This window comes from Siphateles boraxobius, unplaced genomic scaffold, assembly GCF_051911475.1.
Source record: "Siphateles boraxobius isolate OS27281-9 unplaced genomic scaffold, OSU_SipBor_1 46, whole genome shotgun sequence".
In the NCBI taxonomy this organism is placed as follows: domain Eukaryota; kingdom Metazoa; phylum Chordata; class Actinopteri; order Cypriniformes; family Leuciscidae; genus Siphateles; species Siphateles boraxobius.
Window position 1 is genome coordinate 15,707,430 of NW_027509097.1, and position 15,190 is coordinate 15,722,619.

General features: G+C 36.2%; 1 protein-coding gene across 4 annotated transcripts in view; it reads right to left on the minus strand.

The window, feature by feature from the left end:
- Nucleotides 1–15,190, minus strand: part of LOC143710147 (caskin-2) — a 61,332-nt gene that overhangs the window by 27,301 nt on the left and 18,841 nt on the right. For all 4 annotated transcript variants that reach the window (XM_077201116.1, XM_077201115.1, XM_077201114.1 and 1 more), the window contains exons 3-6: nt 14,376–14,427; nt 4,203–4,300; nt 2,969–3,114; nt 929–1,024 (exon numbers count right to left, since the gene is read on the minus strand). In XM_077201116.1, the coding sequence (XP_077057231.1) occupies nt 929–1,024; nt 2,969–3,114; nt 4,203–4,300; nt 14,376–14,427 (392 nt within the window). The remainder of the gene's footprint in view (nt 1–928; nt 1,025–2,968; nt 3,115–4,202; nt 4,301–14,375; nt 14,428–15,190) is intronic.

Here is a 15,190-nt window from a genome sequence, read left to right on the forward strand (position 1 = left end):
TTTACAATTACATACCAAAGTTACTCAGTCAAGAGCAGAGAGTGATTTTTCTTTTCTTTTGTTCTTTCATTAACTTGACAGACACGAGCAGGAATATTAGACTGCTGTCACTTTAAGAGTTTATGCACGGATCCAATATAATGTAACTCAACTTACGTTATCTGTCTAAACTAATTAGGTTCCAAAACTGACTGTGTTTAACTAAATACTTCCCAAGACGAAATTTGTGTGTTTAACCATTTAAGCGCAGTAAGCCACACATTTTGGTAGGCGCAGCTTTCTGTATATAGTCTTTGCTACAGATGCATGTAGGCATGACAAAATTGTAATGTACAGTATATACAAATTTATATTCATTTTGAGATTTCCAAAATATTTCATTTAATAATAGTATACTCAAACACACCAGCCGATATTGGATACAAACCATTTTCACCACCAATAAACTTTTATCTAGTTGAACTGATTGTGTAGAGACTATTTCTGACCCACAGACTTATTTCCATTCAATGTAAATCTAAATCTTATTTCTTTGTTTGTTGGTTTTGTTTATAAAAAGGGACTTGCAAATGGTGAGTACACTCTAAATATTTAGCCAATAAGTTGTGATAGCTTAAATCAAGCCATCTTCACTTAATGATTGTATATAAGGCTTTAACTTGCTAACAAAAGTTAATTCTGTTTGATATCGTTTGTTTACCTGCACCAGCACTGTGTAGCTAAACTAGAAGATTATATTATCAATCCGTTTCTTTTCTCTTTTTTTGTGGCATCTCTGATATATGCTTTTTGAGACCTGAATAGCACAATTCATCCCACTGAGGGGGTATAGTGCCAGGCCAAGGTACAAGGTCACAACAGATGTTGTTATTATTATTATTATTATTATTATTGAGAGTGCCACTCTCAAAATCTCCTCCTGACTCACCTTGAGTCTGCCAAACTCACAGGCCAGGTCCAGGGGGGTCTTCTTCACCTTGTTGACAGTGCAGGGGTTGGACTGGTGCTGTAATAGCATTTCAGACTGAGGGACACAGAAACAGAGATACAGTGAAAGGTCAGAGGAGCGGTGTCTGTCTGCATAAGGTTTCTGGGATTACACAATAGAAGACAATGTCAAAACTCATATCGGTTTTAGTCTACACATAGATGAAAAGCTGAAACAGCATCCAAAAAGGTCAAGGACTAAGAGGGAAAAGGCAGAGAAATACTGTTGATCCTTTGTAAATGATTATGTTATATGGCACACCGTATATCCTGTGACATTTTTTGTAAGAAAAGGTAGGACACTTGGAAAGGGAATACTCAGCATTTCAAGCCAAACAACTGGTCAAACTAACCTGGTTCTGAGAGGTATCAAATACACAGCTAGGTTAACTAAAAAAAAATTCATTGTTTTGAAACAAAGCCCTGGATCTGTAAAGTAATGTTATATCTTTGATATGAGTAGGGACCTCTTTTTTGCCTTGAGCGTGCAACGACATGTCTTGCATTTTCCTTCCTTTTCCCTTTAGACAACATAAAACACTACGCATCATTTTTATCTAGCTGCCAGAGATCTGTACACAGTCTCAAAAGCAATATTTTTTTGGTTTGAGTCGCAGCACATTCCTGAGTCCTATCTATGCTGCATTCAGCCTTTTCGCCCATTTATTTTGAACAACCTACTGAGTGATGTAACTAGTGATGCAGTGAAATTTTAGCAACTGAAAATACTTGTATTATAATATTATTAAATTGAATGAAATGTCAGCGTTTCAGTCAATGATTTTGGCCCACTATGTTACGTTTACCTCAGAAAAGCCATTAATTTGAGAATTTTGGACTATATTGTATATTCATTTTATTTTTACTTAACCTTTATTATTTAATGTGTGTTTGAATAAATCTGTCATGAAAACAAGTTATTGCAGCCACCATTTAAATTTGTATGAATTTTAGTAGAATATAAAACTCAGATTTCATTTGTGTGTTGATTTTTTAAATAAATGTGATTTATTAATTGATTATTAAATAAACTTTATTTTCCGCTTTACTTAAAATTCAGTTTCGGAAAAAAATTCACTGGGGTACATCACTAGATATAAGAAATGCAGACCCATAGTTTGTGATGGCAATACAAACTTCTATGATTATCATAAAAAAATAAAAAGAATTTGTTGCTTGGAAATCACTTGGTATGTTTGGTTTGATTAAAAAAAAAATCTGGTGTTATTGCTTAGTTCATTTGAGGTGGTTCATTTGAGTAAGTGTGACAATGCCATCCGAACCTTGGTGTGCACCAAACAAGCAAACCGAGACCTACATTTTCAGGGGGTCTCTGTCCACATCCAAATTAACTCTGGTACGGTTCGGCTGAAATATTAATGTAACAGACTAAAGAAATCTCAACAAACCAAAAACAGGATTTGATGTCAGTTCTATTACAGTTCGATACAGGAGTAGGAACCGCTGTTTTCTTGCAGCAGAAGTTCATTTATGTGCAACAGAGGAATTCCTTGCACTGTTTTGATTCCCTTAACACTTTATTAGATCTTTGTGAGTTCTCAGCTGGTAAAAATACCACTATATGAACACGCATACAATGTGCATTTCGTCCAACACACAGCATTGATTTGGATCTTTGGTAAAATCCATTGCAAAATATATGTCATTAAAGCGGTCCAATCAGGTTGTGGCCCAATCATTATGCCTTATGTTTTGTAGCTTTAGGTTTAGTGTTAAAAATGTATAATTTATTTTATGGTCCAGACTTAAAGGACCAAAAGAACCAAGAGAACTGAGCTACAAGCATACCAGACTACATCAGTACAAGTCGCCACCATACCTGTCAACTAAACCCAATACCAAACCCAATTTTGTACACAAGTCTAGAATCTACAGTATTTGACTCTTGATATTGTTGTCCTTTGTGCCAGCGTAGACAGGCACAAATTGGTCAAAAGTAGAGGAGTAGTGAGGTACGTACCACCTCATGGTGTCCGTACTGTGCAGCCAGGTGGAGAGGGATCTGTCCATCATGTGAAGCCCCATTTACAGAAGCTCCAGCTCTTAGAAGCATAAGTACAGTCTCAGCCTTCCCCTGCCAGGCAGCATAGTGCAATGGACGCATACCTACAACAGTGAGCAGAAAATCATTATTTTCACAGCTTCTAGTATTTTTCACGCTGGGAAACCAAAGAAACTTTCTTTGGTGGCGCAATCATTTTTCTTTTTTTAAAAAGGGCTATACGTAGAATTCAGAAACCCATTACTAGTGACACCGGTGGGTGTTTAGTGAACTGCAGCAAGCAAATTTTTGCAGTGATATACTGTTAACGAACATCCCGACACCTTCCACACTGCTGAATGCAACGTTTAGATGAAGATGTAGATATGTGCTGCACGCTTTCATCTCAATAACAAAATACAGTAAACGCATGACAGCATTGAGAAAGTTGTTAAGAAAGCATTTGATCATAGCGATGTGGATATGTTTGCACCAGCTCTTCAATTCACCGGCATTATGTCGACAGATGAGGTCATTCAAATTACACGGTTATGCTAGTTTGATTTTAAAGTAAATTTGAGAGTATAAACTATATAGATCTGGCTATGTGAGACTATAGTTTGAATTAATACCTTTTCTTTGCATGACGCATCGACATTACAGAATGTCTCTTTCGGCATTATCCTGAACATTGTATAAGCATTGATTTCATGAACAAAAGAGAGGCTCTAAGGAGCATACATCACATCCTTTTGATTTTACCAGCGAAAAACGTCATGAGTCCTTCACATAAAAATCTGTCTACAGGCTTTCATAAACAATCTAGGAAGTTGGGGGAAGGAATAAACACACGTTATTGTAAGTTTTGTTACAAGCTCTTCACACTTTGGCAATAAAAATGTGATTAATACAAGAAAATGTTGATATATAAACTCCTTTAAAAAAAGGGAAAAACAATGACTAGTTTTTCTATGCTCAGCTCATGCACAACACAATATCATGTACGTATGTGCTATCTATCTATCATTCACAAATTAATGAATTAATTATTCATTCATTTGTTAATATTATTTTATTATTAATGTTTATTTTAGTTTTTTTGGTGGAAAGTGTTGATATGGGGAAAAAAGTACATTGTGTACAAAAGTACAAAAAAACATTGTGAAGTAAAGAAAATCATTGACTAAGGGATAAAAATGGTAAAAGGTCTCACCGTTACTGTCTTTGATGTCCACAGTGGCCTGTGCCTCCAACAGCAGAGACAAGAGGTCAGTGGTGCCAGTGAGAGCCGCATGATGAAGAGCTGAAAAACTGAAGAACAGAAAATCAGGGAAACAGTCCTGAAACCTACACAATTTTCCTGGAAACTGTTAAAAGCTAATTAGATCTCTGAACTGATATGTTTATTGGTTAAATTAAAGCATTTGGCCAAGTAGCAACTCCTCAGATTTAATAAAGAAAATATAAACTGTAAAGATCAAAAATGTGGTGTATTTTTATGCCCTGATGAACTACACTGAATCAATATCTTAGAAAAGTCCTTCATCCATTTTACAAACAGAACATGACAAAAATGCATCTCATTTAGCAGAACAAAAACCCATCTGGTGTGAAATGTTGACCAGTCTGGCACAATTTTTTTTGTCATAGAGTTTAATTGGAGTACAGCACTGAGATCAGTCCTGACGGCACAGCAAGAGCACACTGCCCAATTAGCAGTTAGATCTCTGCTTTCACAGTCGCTTTATGACAGGGGATGGTCCAGCTTCTAAAATATGCATGTGTTTGAGGGAATGGATGACTGGAAAATGAATAAAAGAACATTTCTTAACATACTTTAAAAGTACTGAACTCATAAGGATTAGGCCAAATAAATCTATTGCGTCACGATATATATAAATAAGTTATGGAACAAACACATGAAATAAAAAGTGTGCTGTTCAAGAGTCAGGACAGATCGATATATGATACATCAAAGGGATTGTTATAAGTGGAAGAGCAAAATTAAAGGATTATCATTTGTTAAATGTGATGCCAAGTGTACTTGACCACACATTGTCCTATAGATAAGAAAATGCCATGTAGTAAGCGAAATTTTAGGAATGCTATTAAAATGTGTCAGTCCTGCTAATAAGTGTATAATTGGATCTCTAGTTTAAGAGGACTTTTCCTTGCAGACTCAGTATCACGGTTTGGGGTTGAGGAGATGAGGCGAGGACTCAAACGCAGAAGAAATAAAGGCTTTTATTAAGCAAAAAATAAAACAAAAAAACCCCCGAGGGGGATGACTTGACCACAAGAAGGACACACAAAGGTAAACATACAAGGTACATTTGACAACGAACCAGCACAGGACCGCAAACACAAGGAGAATAGATAAGCAAACAAGGTAGGTAAGAGGGATGACAGGTGGGGCAAATGAACCAATAATCAGGTAACAAGATGGGCGAGGTTAGACAATCGACAGGAGATAACACGGCACAAAGAAACACATGACAAGCCACGTGCTCGTACCAAACATGACCAAAAAAACACAAGCACATGGCCAGTAAAACAAATCACAATTGTGCTCACACAAAACAAGACATGAACATGCAAGCCAATGAGAACACTCATAAGCCAACACAAAACATGACAACATGAAAGCACACAGTTAGTGAAAAACACAAGATGCGTGCTACACAGTACAAGACAAAACATGACATGGAAGCACGCGGTGATGAAAACACGAACCGCGTGCTACACAGGCATGCAGACAGAAGAGCATACGGTCCGAGCGAACTTGAAACCGCACGCTCACAGGACAAGACAGAACGAGCGAAACCGCTCACAACAGAGGACAAACACGCGGAGCATGCATGCCCGAATCCCGACACAGAACCGAAACCAAACAAGACGTGTGCCGGGATCCAAACACCACGCCCCGCACATGTAACAAGGCATACAGACAAGAGAGCGAACAGCTCGAGGTCGAGGACGCTCAAAGCCGCGTTCCCACACAAAGACATGACAGAACAGGAGTGTCAGAGCTCTGTCACAGAACCAAGAAATACACTAGACAGAAGTGACAGAACCCAGACACTCAGATTGTTTCTGGGGTTAAAACTGAATTTGGTGGAACTGTGCAAATCCCAACAAAGCATGTCTGTCTGAGACAGATAAATATATAATTTGTATTAAAAATGTATCACAGGAACTGAATACCAAGATTTCTTTAGACTTGTCTCAGAGAGGAAATGTCCCTGTTTCACTAGCAGCTAGCTTTTGCTTTATAAAGTTTGCAAAGTTGTTAATTATGAACTAATTATAAGTTATATATAAGTGCCAATATGGATCGTCAAAAGTGCCAGTACTACCAGTATTATACCAGCATTTCTGCAGTGCCTGCCCTGTAGTATCAAGTACCAGGTACCAGGAGTATATTCGGTACCAACTGAAAGATGTTGCTTTCAAACACTCCTGTGAGTATCTATGTAATCACTTTGTGAAGAGCATCAAAGGTTCATTTACAATGTGTTTTTGAAGTGTTGATCACTGTAGCCAATCAAAGACATATCTGTTGAGTGCGAGAACGAAATGGCCTATCAGAGGTGTTTAAGTCAGTCAGAATCTGCTCAACACCGCTCAAAACGGCTCGGTTTTCGGTCACTAGACAATTTAGACCTCTGTATGCTCATCAATCCTTTCATATTCCCAACAAAGTGTAAACACAATGTAAATAAGAGATTAATTGCACATGTAGATCGATTTGTTGATTAGAGGGAGTTTTCACAGGAGTGTAGATCTCAGTGAGCAGGTGATGAACGTATAGCCTAAGTGATTGACCGCTTAAGTGATTATAAAGGAAGTGCTCTTTGCTCACTTTCTGTTTTAGAACTCGTATACAATTTGAATAAAAGTTTTGTTTTTCATGCTGCTGCTCAGTATACTGCAAAGTTTCTGGGTTGACAACTGTATTTAAATGTACAATTCAATCCAAAACTGCAATGATTGACATTGATATAACCATAGCAATAAACAGGACAAAACAATCTGAAACCGTTTGCCAAAATAGATGTGCATTAAGTCTAAGAGTGTAAATACAAATGAATAGACCTGTCACTTGTTCTGTGTAATGGAATGTGTTGCTTTGTCCTTTGCTTTATTACTATTTTATTTAATTATTACTAATATGGTAATTACTAACTACCATACTTTTTTGGAATAGTTATAAATTTCCATCTGGCCAGCAGTAGTGCTTTGTAAAGAAAAAAAAATCTAACAGTCAAAATAGTCATCAAAGATGACGATATTTGGCCACGAGAGCCAAAGCAGTGAGTAAAAATTTTAATATTTCATCAGTTGAGACCAAATGGATATGAATACTAAAAGGTAAGATCAGATGTGTTTTTTTTCTCAGGCTATTATTATTTTTAAATGTATATATAGCAGAAGGCCATTTGACTGAGAGAAGATACTGTATAGGCATTCGGGGTTTTCCTCTTGAAGTCTGGACCATTGTTCTATTTTGCTTTAAATAAGTATGTTGTAAGTAAGAAAGTACTTAAAGTGATGACAACTATGTGATGATTATTATGTCCTTAACTTTACATTAAACACCAACTTTTCACATTCATTGTGTACAGACAACTTACTTTTAAAAGGTTAGTTCACCAAAAATGAGAATTCTGTCATTTATTACTGACCCTCATGTCGTTCCAAACTCCTAAGACTTTCGTTGATCTTCGGAAAACAAATGAAGATATTTTTGATGACATCTGAGAGCTTTCTGACAGCTACGCAACCGACACTTTGACGCTTCAAAAAGTTCATAAAGAGATCGTAAAACGAATCCATATGAATTGAGTGGTTTAGTCCAAATGTGTCCTACGTGTTTGTGATATGTGTAAGGTTGTGTAAATGTATTGGAATGTACAATGTAAAGCAACCTTGAGCTACAGAAAGGCGCTATATAAATAAAACAACTCCAAATTTTATTGATTGCTTTACATGACGAACAGATTGAATTTAGGCTTTTATTCACATATAAACATTGATCAGCGAACATAAAGAGAAGCGAACCGAACCTGCTTGACGCTCGAGAACAAAACCTCTTGCGGAAGCTCAAATGTTGCGTAACACAAGAGCAAACCTCATTGTCTCTCGCACGTCAAACGAATACAAGCTTTTTTGGTAACACTTTACAGTACGGGTGCACTAATAGGCATTAATTCATGCTTAACTAATGCACAGATAATACTGAATTAATGTGTAACTAATGATTGTCTAAGCTATTCATTAATGATTACCACATTAGGAACTAATTAAGAGTCTGTATGGTCAATGTATTAGTTCATACATGAATTGTATGAATTAATATACACATTGAATTAATATCAATTCAAGTATTACTTAATCTATTAATCATATAGACTCTTTATTTGTTGCTGATGCATAACCAATTAATGGTTTAATTCTTCATGAATCATACATTAACTCATGATTGTCTGTGCATTAGTTAAACATGAATTAATGGAATATTAGTACACCCGTATTGTAAAGTGTTACCACTTTTTTATATGTGAATAAAAGCCTAAATTCAATCTGTTCATCATATAAAACTATCATGTCTCTTCAGAGAATTAGTTTTACAATCTCTTTATGAACATTTTTTAGTGTCAAAGTTTCAGTTGCATAGCTGTCAACAGAGGCACAGAAAGCTCTCAGATTTTATCAAAAAGATCTTTATTTGGGTTCCGATTTGGAGGGTGAGTAATTAATGACAGAATTTCCATTTTCGGGTAAACTATTGCTTTAAAGGATTTCACACTTGGTTAAGTTAAGTTTGACAGAACCCATTTTATTACTTCTGTTTTCCCCTTCATTGCACTGGCGCGGTGCTCCTACAAGCCCCTTTATCATATATATACACCCTGCTCCTCATAATTTCAACAGGGACTCGGTTTAAATCATACGAGGGCATGAGTTTTGTGAACTAACAAATAAAAGATTGGAAAAAAGCACCCTACAGCTAATGTTCAGAAGTCACAGATGTTGAGAGTGAACAACACTGATGATTAATATGGCACATATCTGAAGAATGCTGTGTTCAGTCTATGGTTCAGCAGCACAAACTGTCTGATCCAGACTTTTTTTTTCTTTTTTTCATTTACCTTAAGCTTTTATCCAAAGTGACTTCTTAAACACATCCACAAGGGACACCTCTTACACACTAGTATGTCACCCTACGAAAGCTACTGTGCGAGCGAGAGAGAGAAAGAAAAAAAGAAAGAAAGAAAGAAAGAAAGAAAGAAAGAAAGAAAGAAAGAAAGAAAGAAAGAAAGAAAGAAAGAAAGAAAGAAAGAAAGAAAGAAAGAAAGAAAGCGATCAACGCCAGTAGCAGTGATGAATAATGAACTGTTATCCTCCACCTCAGCTGCAGGTCCCTCAGGAGCCGGTTACTTAGTTCTTCCCCTGCTGCTCATGAAAGCGCAAATTAGCACTCATGCTAATGTGAGGCCCTCAACTTCATTGAAATACGCTTTCAACTATCCTCTCAAGAGTAATAGGACAACCAGATACAACAACAGATTCAACCTGTGCACACACTTTACAAAAGCAATTAGATTCTGCCCAGCATACCGGGCTTAGTGAGTCACAGATACAAGAAATGAGAATTACATAAAAACATAACCGACTGAATAGCCTAAGAGAGTTTGAACAAATCTGGGCTGAACTACGAGCTCCCAGTATGAACTGCAGCATGAATTTGTTTTTTATCAGATTATTGTTTATGTTGTTTTAACCATCACTGTTGGACATTTGTTAATTGGAGATACTTAAAATATGTTTTTACTAAATTATATTTGTTGACTGCGGTTGCTGAGTTTATTAAATTTGATTATTAAACCGATGCATTATGTAACAAGTAGCGGCAGATATTTTCTTATGTAGAGTGGTGCAAATCAGAGTTTTCTATTTATCGAAAAAGGAAGAGAAAAAGGTAGTGTGGGGATTTGGGTTTAATTGTCAGTTGTTGATTGGATGGAGGAAGATCTGAATGCAAGCTTGCAGTCAATTGTAAGAAAGGGGCGGGGTTTAAGCAAACCAAATGACTGGAATTTCGGCATATTTCAACAGAAAGAAGTCTGTCATTTCATTAGAAGATCGAGTTGTGATATTTTTATTAAATTACTGTCAAATAATAATAATAACATTAATAATAATAAATGTATGCATAGTTTAATCGTTCAAAATAAGATCAACAACACGCATTTAAAAAGGGATGAATTGTCATTTCATGCTGACTGCATGAAATACTTTTACTGTGCAAGATTGACAGTGATATAACCATAGCAATTAACAGGACAAAACAATCCGTTTTTGTTTTGAACAAAAAATAACGACTTTATTTCAACTATTCATTTCCTTCTCTGTTGGCCTCTAGTCAGTTAACGTAGTGTGATTGCGTAGTGCTACGTCACACGTAGGCTCACTATTGGCCGACGCTGGTCATGTGTGTGATGCGTGTGACGCACAACAACAGAAGCTTACGCTATTACACTAGTGAACTGACTCGAGGCCCACAGAGAAGGAAATTAATAGTTGAAATAAAGTCGTTATTTTTGTTTTTTTTGCCCACAAAAAGTATTCTCGTCGCTTGATAAACATAAGATTGAGCCACTGTAGTCACTTGGACTATTTTAACGATGTCTTTAATAACTTTTCGGGGAACAAGTTTCAATCCCTTAGAAGCCTATGGAGGAGTGATCCAGCTCTCAGATTTAATCAAAAATATCTTGATTTGTGTTCTGAAGATGAACGAAGGTCTTACGGGGTTGGAACAACATGAGAGTGAGTAATTACTGACAGAATTTTCATTTTGGGGTGAACTATCCCTTTAAAGCGACTGTAGCCTTGATGCTTGTCCTTAAAGGGACAGTTCACCAAAAAATGAAATGAATGTTATTGTTTACTGTCTAATGTTGTTCCGAACCTGTATTAATTTCTTTCTTGTGCAGAACAAAAAATAAGATATTTTGAAGAATGTGGGTAACCAAACAGTTGCTGGTCCCCATTGACTTTATAGGAGAGAAAAAAACTACGGGGAGCAGCAACTGTTTGGTTACCAACATTCTGCAAAATAATTTATATTTTCAGCAGAAGAAAGAAACTTATTACGGGTTAAACTTGAGAGAGCAAATTATGACAATTTTCATTTTGGGGGGAACTATCCCTTTAATGTTAATTAAACAACAAAACACAAAAAGAAAATCACTCACTGACTGAGAACTTTAATAGAAGGTTTAATAAGAATCAATGTATAATTTATACAGTGAAGTCTATGTAGTGTTTTAATTTCATATTTGTTCTTTTAATTACTTTCTTCAATGCTACTGCTAAATAAACCTACTGTACAGTAGCTGTAAGAAAAAAGCACTGTTTATTTCAATTGTATATTAAGCTGTGTAATGTGTAACTTTGTTCTTTATTTTTTTAATAACAAAGAAAATAATGACAAAGATTTTTATCTTCGCTACTTTGGCCTAAATGTCTCCCATTCAATTTTATTTTATATTTTGTTACGTGGGCTTTGTTTTTTAATTTAGGGACATTAGTTTGGCTGCAATGCTCAGTCCCTTGCAAAATAGTAAAACGTGAAACCTTGAAAAACAAACGTGATAATTAATTTTCCTGAGAAAATCCCCTAAGAAATATTCTCAAAAATATGATATTTTTGCAATATCGCTCACCCCTACAAGAAATCAGTAGTTGCCTTGACAGGAATTTACTGGTTGAATGAGAAATTCAGTGAACAAACTAATTCAAGTTGGCCAAACAAAAGTTTTACCAAGGACAATTAAGACAAAAATCTTTGTCTTCATCTGTGACTTATGTCAACAATACCTTAGGGCATCTAGCTGTTCATTTAACTCAATCATTATCATCAAATACAAAATCTTTTTTCATGTCATCTTCCTTTGTGTGCATTTGGGATCACAACCAATGTACATTAAAGTATAGTTTCATCTCCAGACAACATTTCCCAGAGCCACAGTCCAGAATTTTTAAGAGTGATCAGACCTTTGAGTCTGTGGCTCTCTCAACAGTCTAAGCTTTGATTTCAAACAGTGATGGTAGCTCAAAGTAAAGGAATCATGGGAAGAGTCATGAGAAAGCGAATCAAACCATTGACTAACCATGAGCTATAGTTTAAAGAAAACCTACGATACATGTACGTTTGTGACATATATTGAGGAGAAACAACAGAAGAATTACATTTTTATCTCTTAGACAATCATCTATGCTTTTTTTTTCCTGTTTGCGCACAAAGGTGTTATTACACAATGTTTGGATACAATATATGCAAACACACAGTGAAAGCATACAAAACCACAGCTAGGCAAAGCTAACAAACACAAGTCAAGACATGGAGTATAATTTTAATATGTGTCTGCGACTCATTGTATACTCTGTGTCTTGCAGTAAACAAACATAGGTTAAAATAATAGGACGTATTATGTGTTTAATTCTTACAATACAAATTCCTGTTTAAAAATTTTAACTGAAGTAATGCCAGATATTCTGTAAAGTGTGAACAATTTGAAGTCCTGTACATCCCTCTGTTTTTATTTGTAATGCAATCCGATTTACAGTGTAAAGCCGATGTACACTATGAGCTCTATCATACACCCGGCCCAATGCAGCGCCAGACGTGACGCAAGTGTTTTTACAGACGTGAGGTGTGTTCAGGTGCATTGTTGGCGCACTGCTATTTTGAGGCAACTGAATAGACTGCGCCATTGACCAACTGAAACCTGGTTTAATATTTTTTTTTTGTTATTTAAAGAGCACGTTTGTAATATGCGCCTATAGACGGGTACACAAAACGCGTATTCTTTGTCCCGTAGATGGTCATCTCACGCACAAGCAGATCCATTTCCTCGCTAGAGAAGCGTTTAGTTTTTCTGCTTGCAAATTCCGCCATGTAAACAGTGAATCCGCCATGGCACGAGCGCAAATGGCTTTTAAAGGGAATGGGAGATGAGACTCAGATTGGTTTATTGCACGTTAGGCCCAAAACACACCCATTACTCATTAAGAGAATAGAGACAATCCTTATAGACCATGTGCCAGGCGCACCAACCATTTTTCCTGTCGTTACAATAGCAAAAGTGAATTCGGACTGAATTTCTAAGTGTGCTTTAGACCATGGGCTTAGATCGTTAAAATAGGAAAAATAGGGCACTATATTGCTATAATCTAATGCAGGACTGGCAAAAAAATTGGTAGAAAATGTATTACAAAAAAAAAAAATCACTTTAATAAATCATTCATTGATTTAAAACACACACACACACACACACACACACACACACACACACACACACACACACACTTAAATATAGCAACACAAAATTATACGGATATTTTTGTAATGAGTAATTAAACTCAGCTTAATGCCGAGTGTTTTATCTTTATTCACCAATTATTTTACTTGGGGAACAATATTGTAAAGTAAGAAGACTCTACAAAGAGGAAATCATAAATTATACTCATTGGTGGATGAGTCAAATATTCAGTTATCCCCAGCAAGTAACATATTCGTCTAGGTTTAATTAATTAATTAATTAATGTTCTTGATAACTTCATTACTGCTGTAGGGACGGTGGAGGACGCATTTCATGGGAAAATCATGCACAAATTGGCAATATGTGTGTCAATACACTAAAAAAAAACAATAGTCAAGTAAAATAATATATTTTGTTTGTTCATGTTTGTTGAGTCTAATTTGGCAGGTGTTTTTTTAATTATTAATAATAGTGTTTTTCAAAGAGAAAGAAGTCCCCTATTTGTGTTTGTAAAAAACAAGATTTTTAAAGGTTTTTAAATTGAGTAAGGGTTGACAGCGTCAGAAAGCATAGACCACCTTCTTGTAAAAAAGAAGGATGTCGACATGATAGAACAGCACATTTTCAGTGTTTAAACAGGTGGGACACACAATGTTCTGATCAGCCAAAGGTGCACATAAACCTTCCACATGTGATTAAAGCTTTTGTGTCTGATGTGCTCCATTTGCTTCAATCTGCTCCTCAGCAGCTATAAACATGAAAAATTCATAAATTTCAGTCAAGTGAGTTTACTACATAAATATTAAACTCTAAAGGGGGAAGGTTTGGATGACTCACCAAACGACACACCAAAATATGTTAAATTTATGTAGTATGAATACAGGTTGATTGGGACACTTTTTGCCTTTGAGATAACATGAGAAAAGAGTCCCTGAATTCACCCCTTTATATCATCTGTTCTGATATAGAGCCAAATCCCACTTCTGCTCATGTGAAATGGCATACAAGTTTCCTTGTTCTCCACAATTTGGACTGTGGAAAATGAGAGAACTTACCCATCTTGATCTTGGTAGTTCACATTCAGCCTCTTTGTGGAGCCCAGTAACTCTAGGAAAACAGATGGAAATAAAAGTCAGGACTCAAACAAATCAGTCAGCTGCTGATCCCTCCATTAGAGAGGTATGAGGCATGATGATGTTACGGCATGAAAGCACTTGTTTCAAACTTTCAGCAGGCAATTGTTTTGTACTCAAACACAACAGTAGATTGACGGTTGTGTCATATTTTTCTAGTGAGTAACAAAACATTCATTACGTGTCTATTTTGTCATCGGCACAGTATTTATATTATAACAATTACTTTTTTGCATATGAACTGAAAAGTCTGAAAAGTATTTCTCGGTTCAAAACTGTCTCAAAGGGCTCAAATGGTAATTATGTTATTATTAACTCACGCTCATGCAATTCCAAGCCAGCATGCTAATATCAGAATATTTACACAGCTCTTTTCCATAAAACGACAGTTCATTGTGGAAATGTGGAAGTGAGTGTGTGTGTGTGTGTGTGTGTCTGTGTCTGTGTCTGTGTGTGTGTGTGTGTGTGTGTGTGTGTGTGTGTGTGTGTGTGTGTGTGTGTGTGTGTGTGTGTGTGTGTGTGTGTGTGTGTGTGTGTGTGTGTGTGTGTGGCCTGGTAAACCCTACCTTATGGGGACAAAATGTCCCCATAAGGATGGCAATATCTGAAATCCTTGTTCGTGTGGGGACATTTTTTGGTCCCCATGAGGAAAACAGCTTATAAATCATACTAAGTGATGTTTTTTGAAAATGTAAAAATGCAGAAAGTTTTCTGTGATGGGTAGGTTTAGGGGTAGG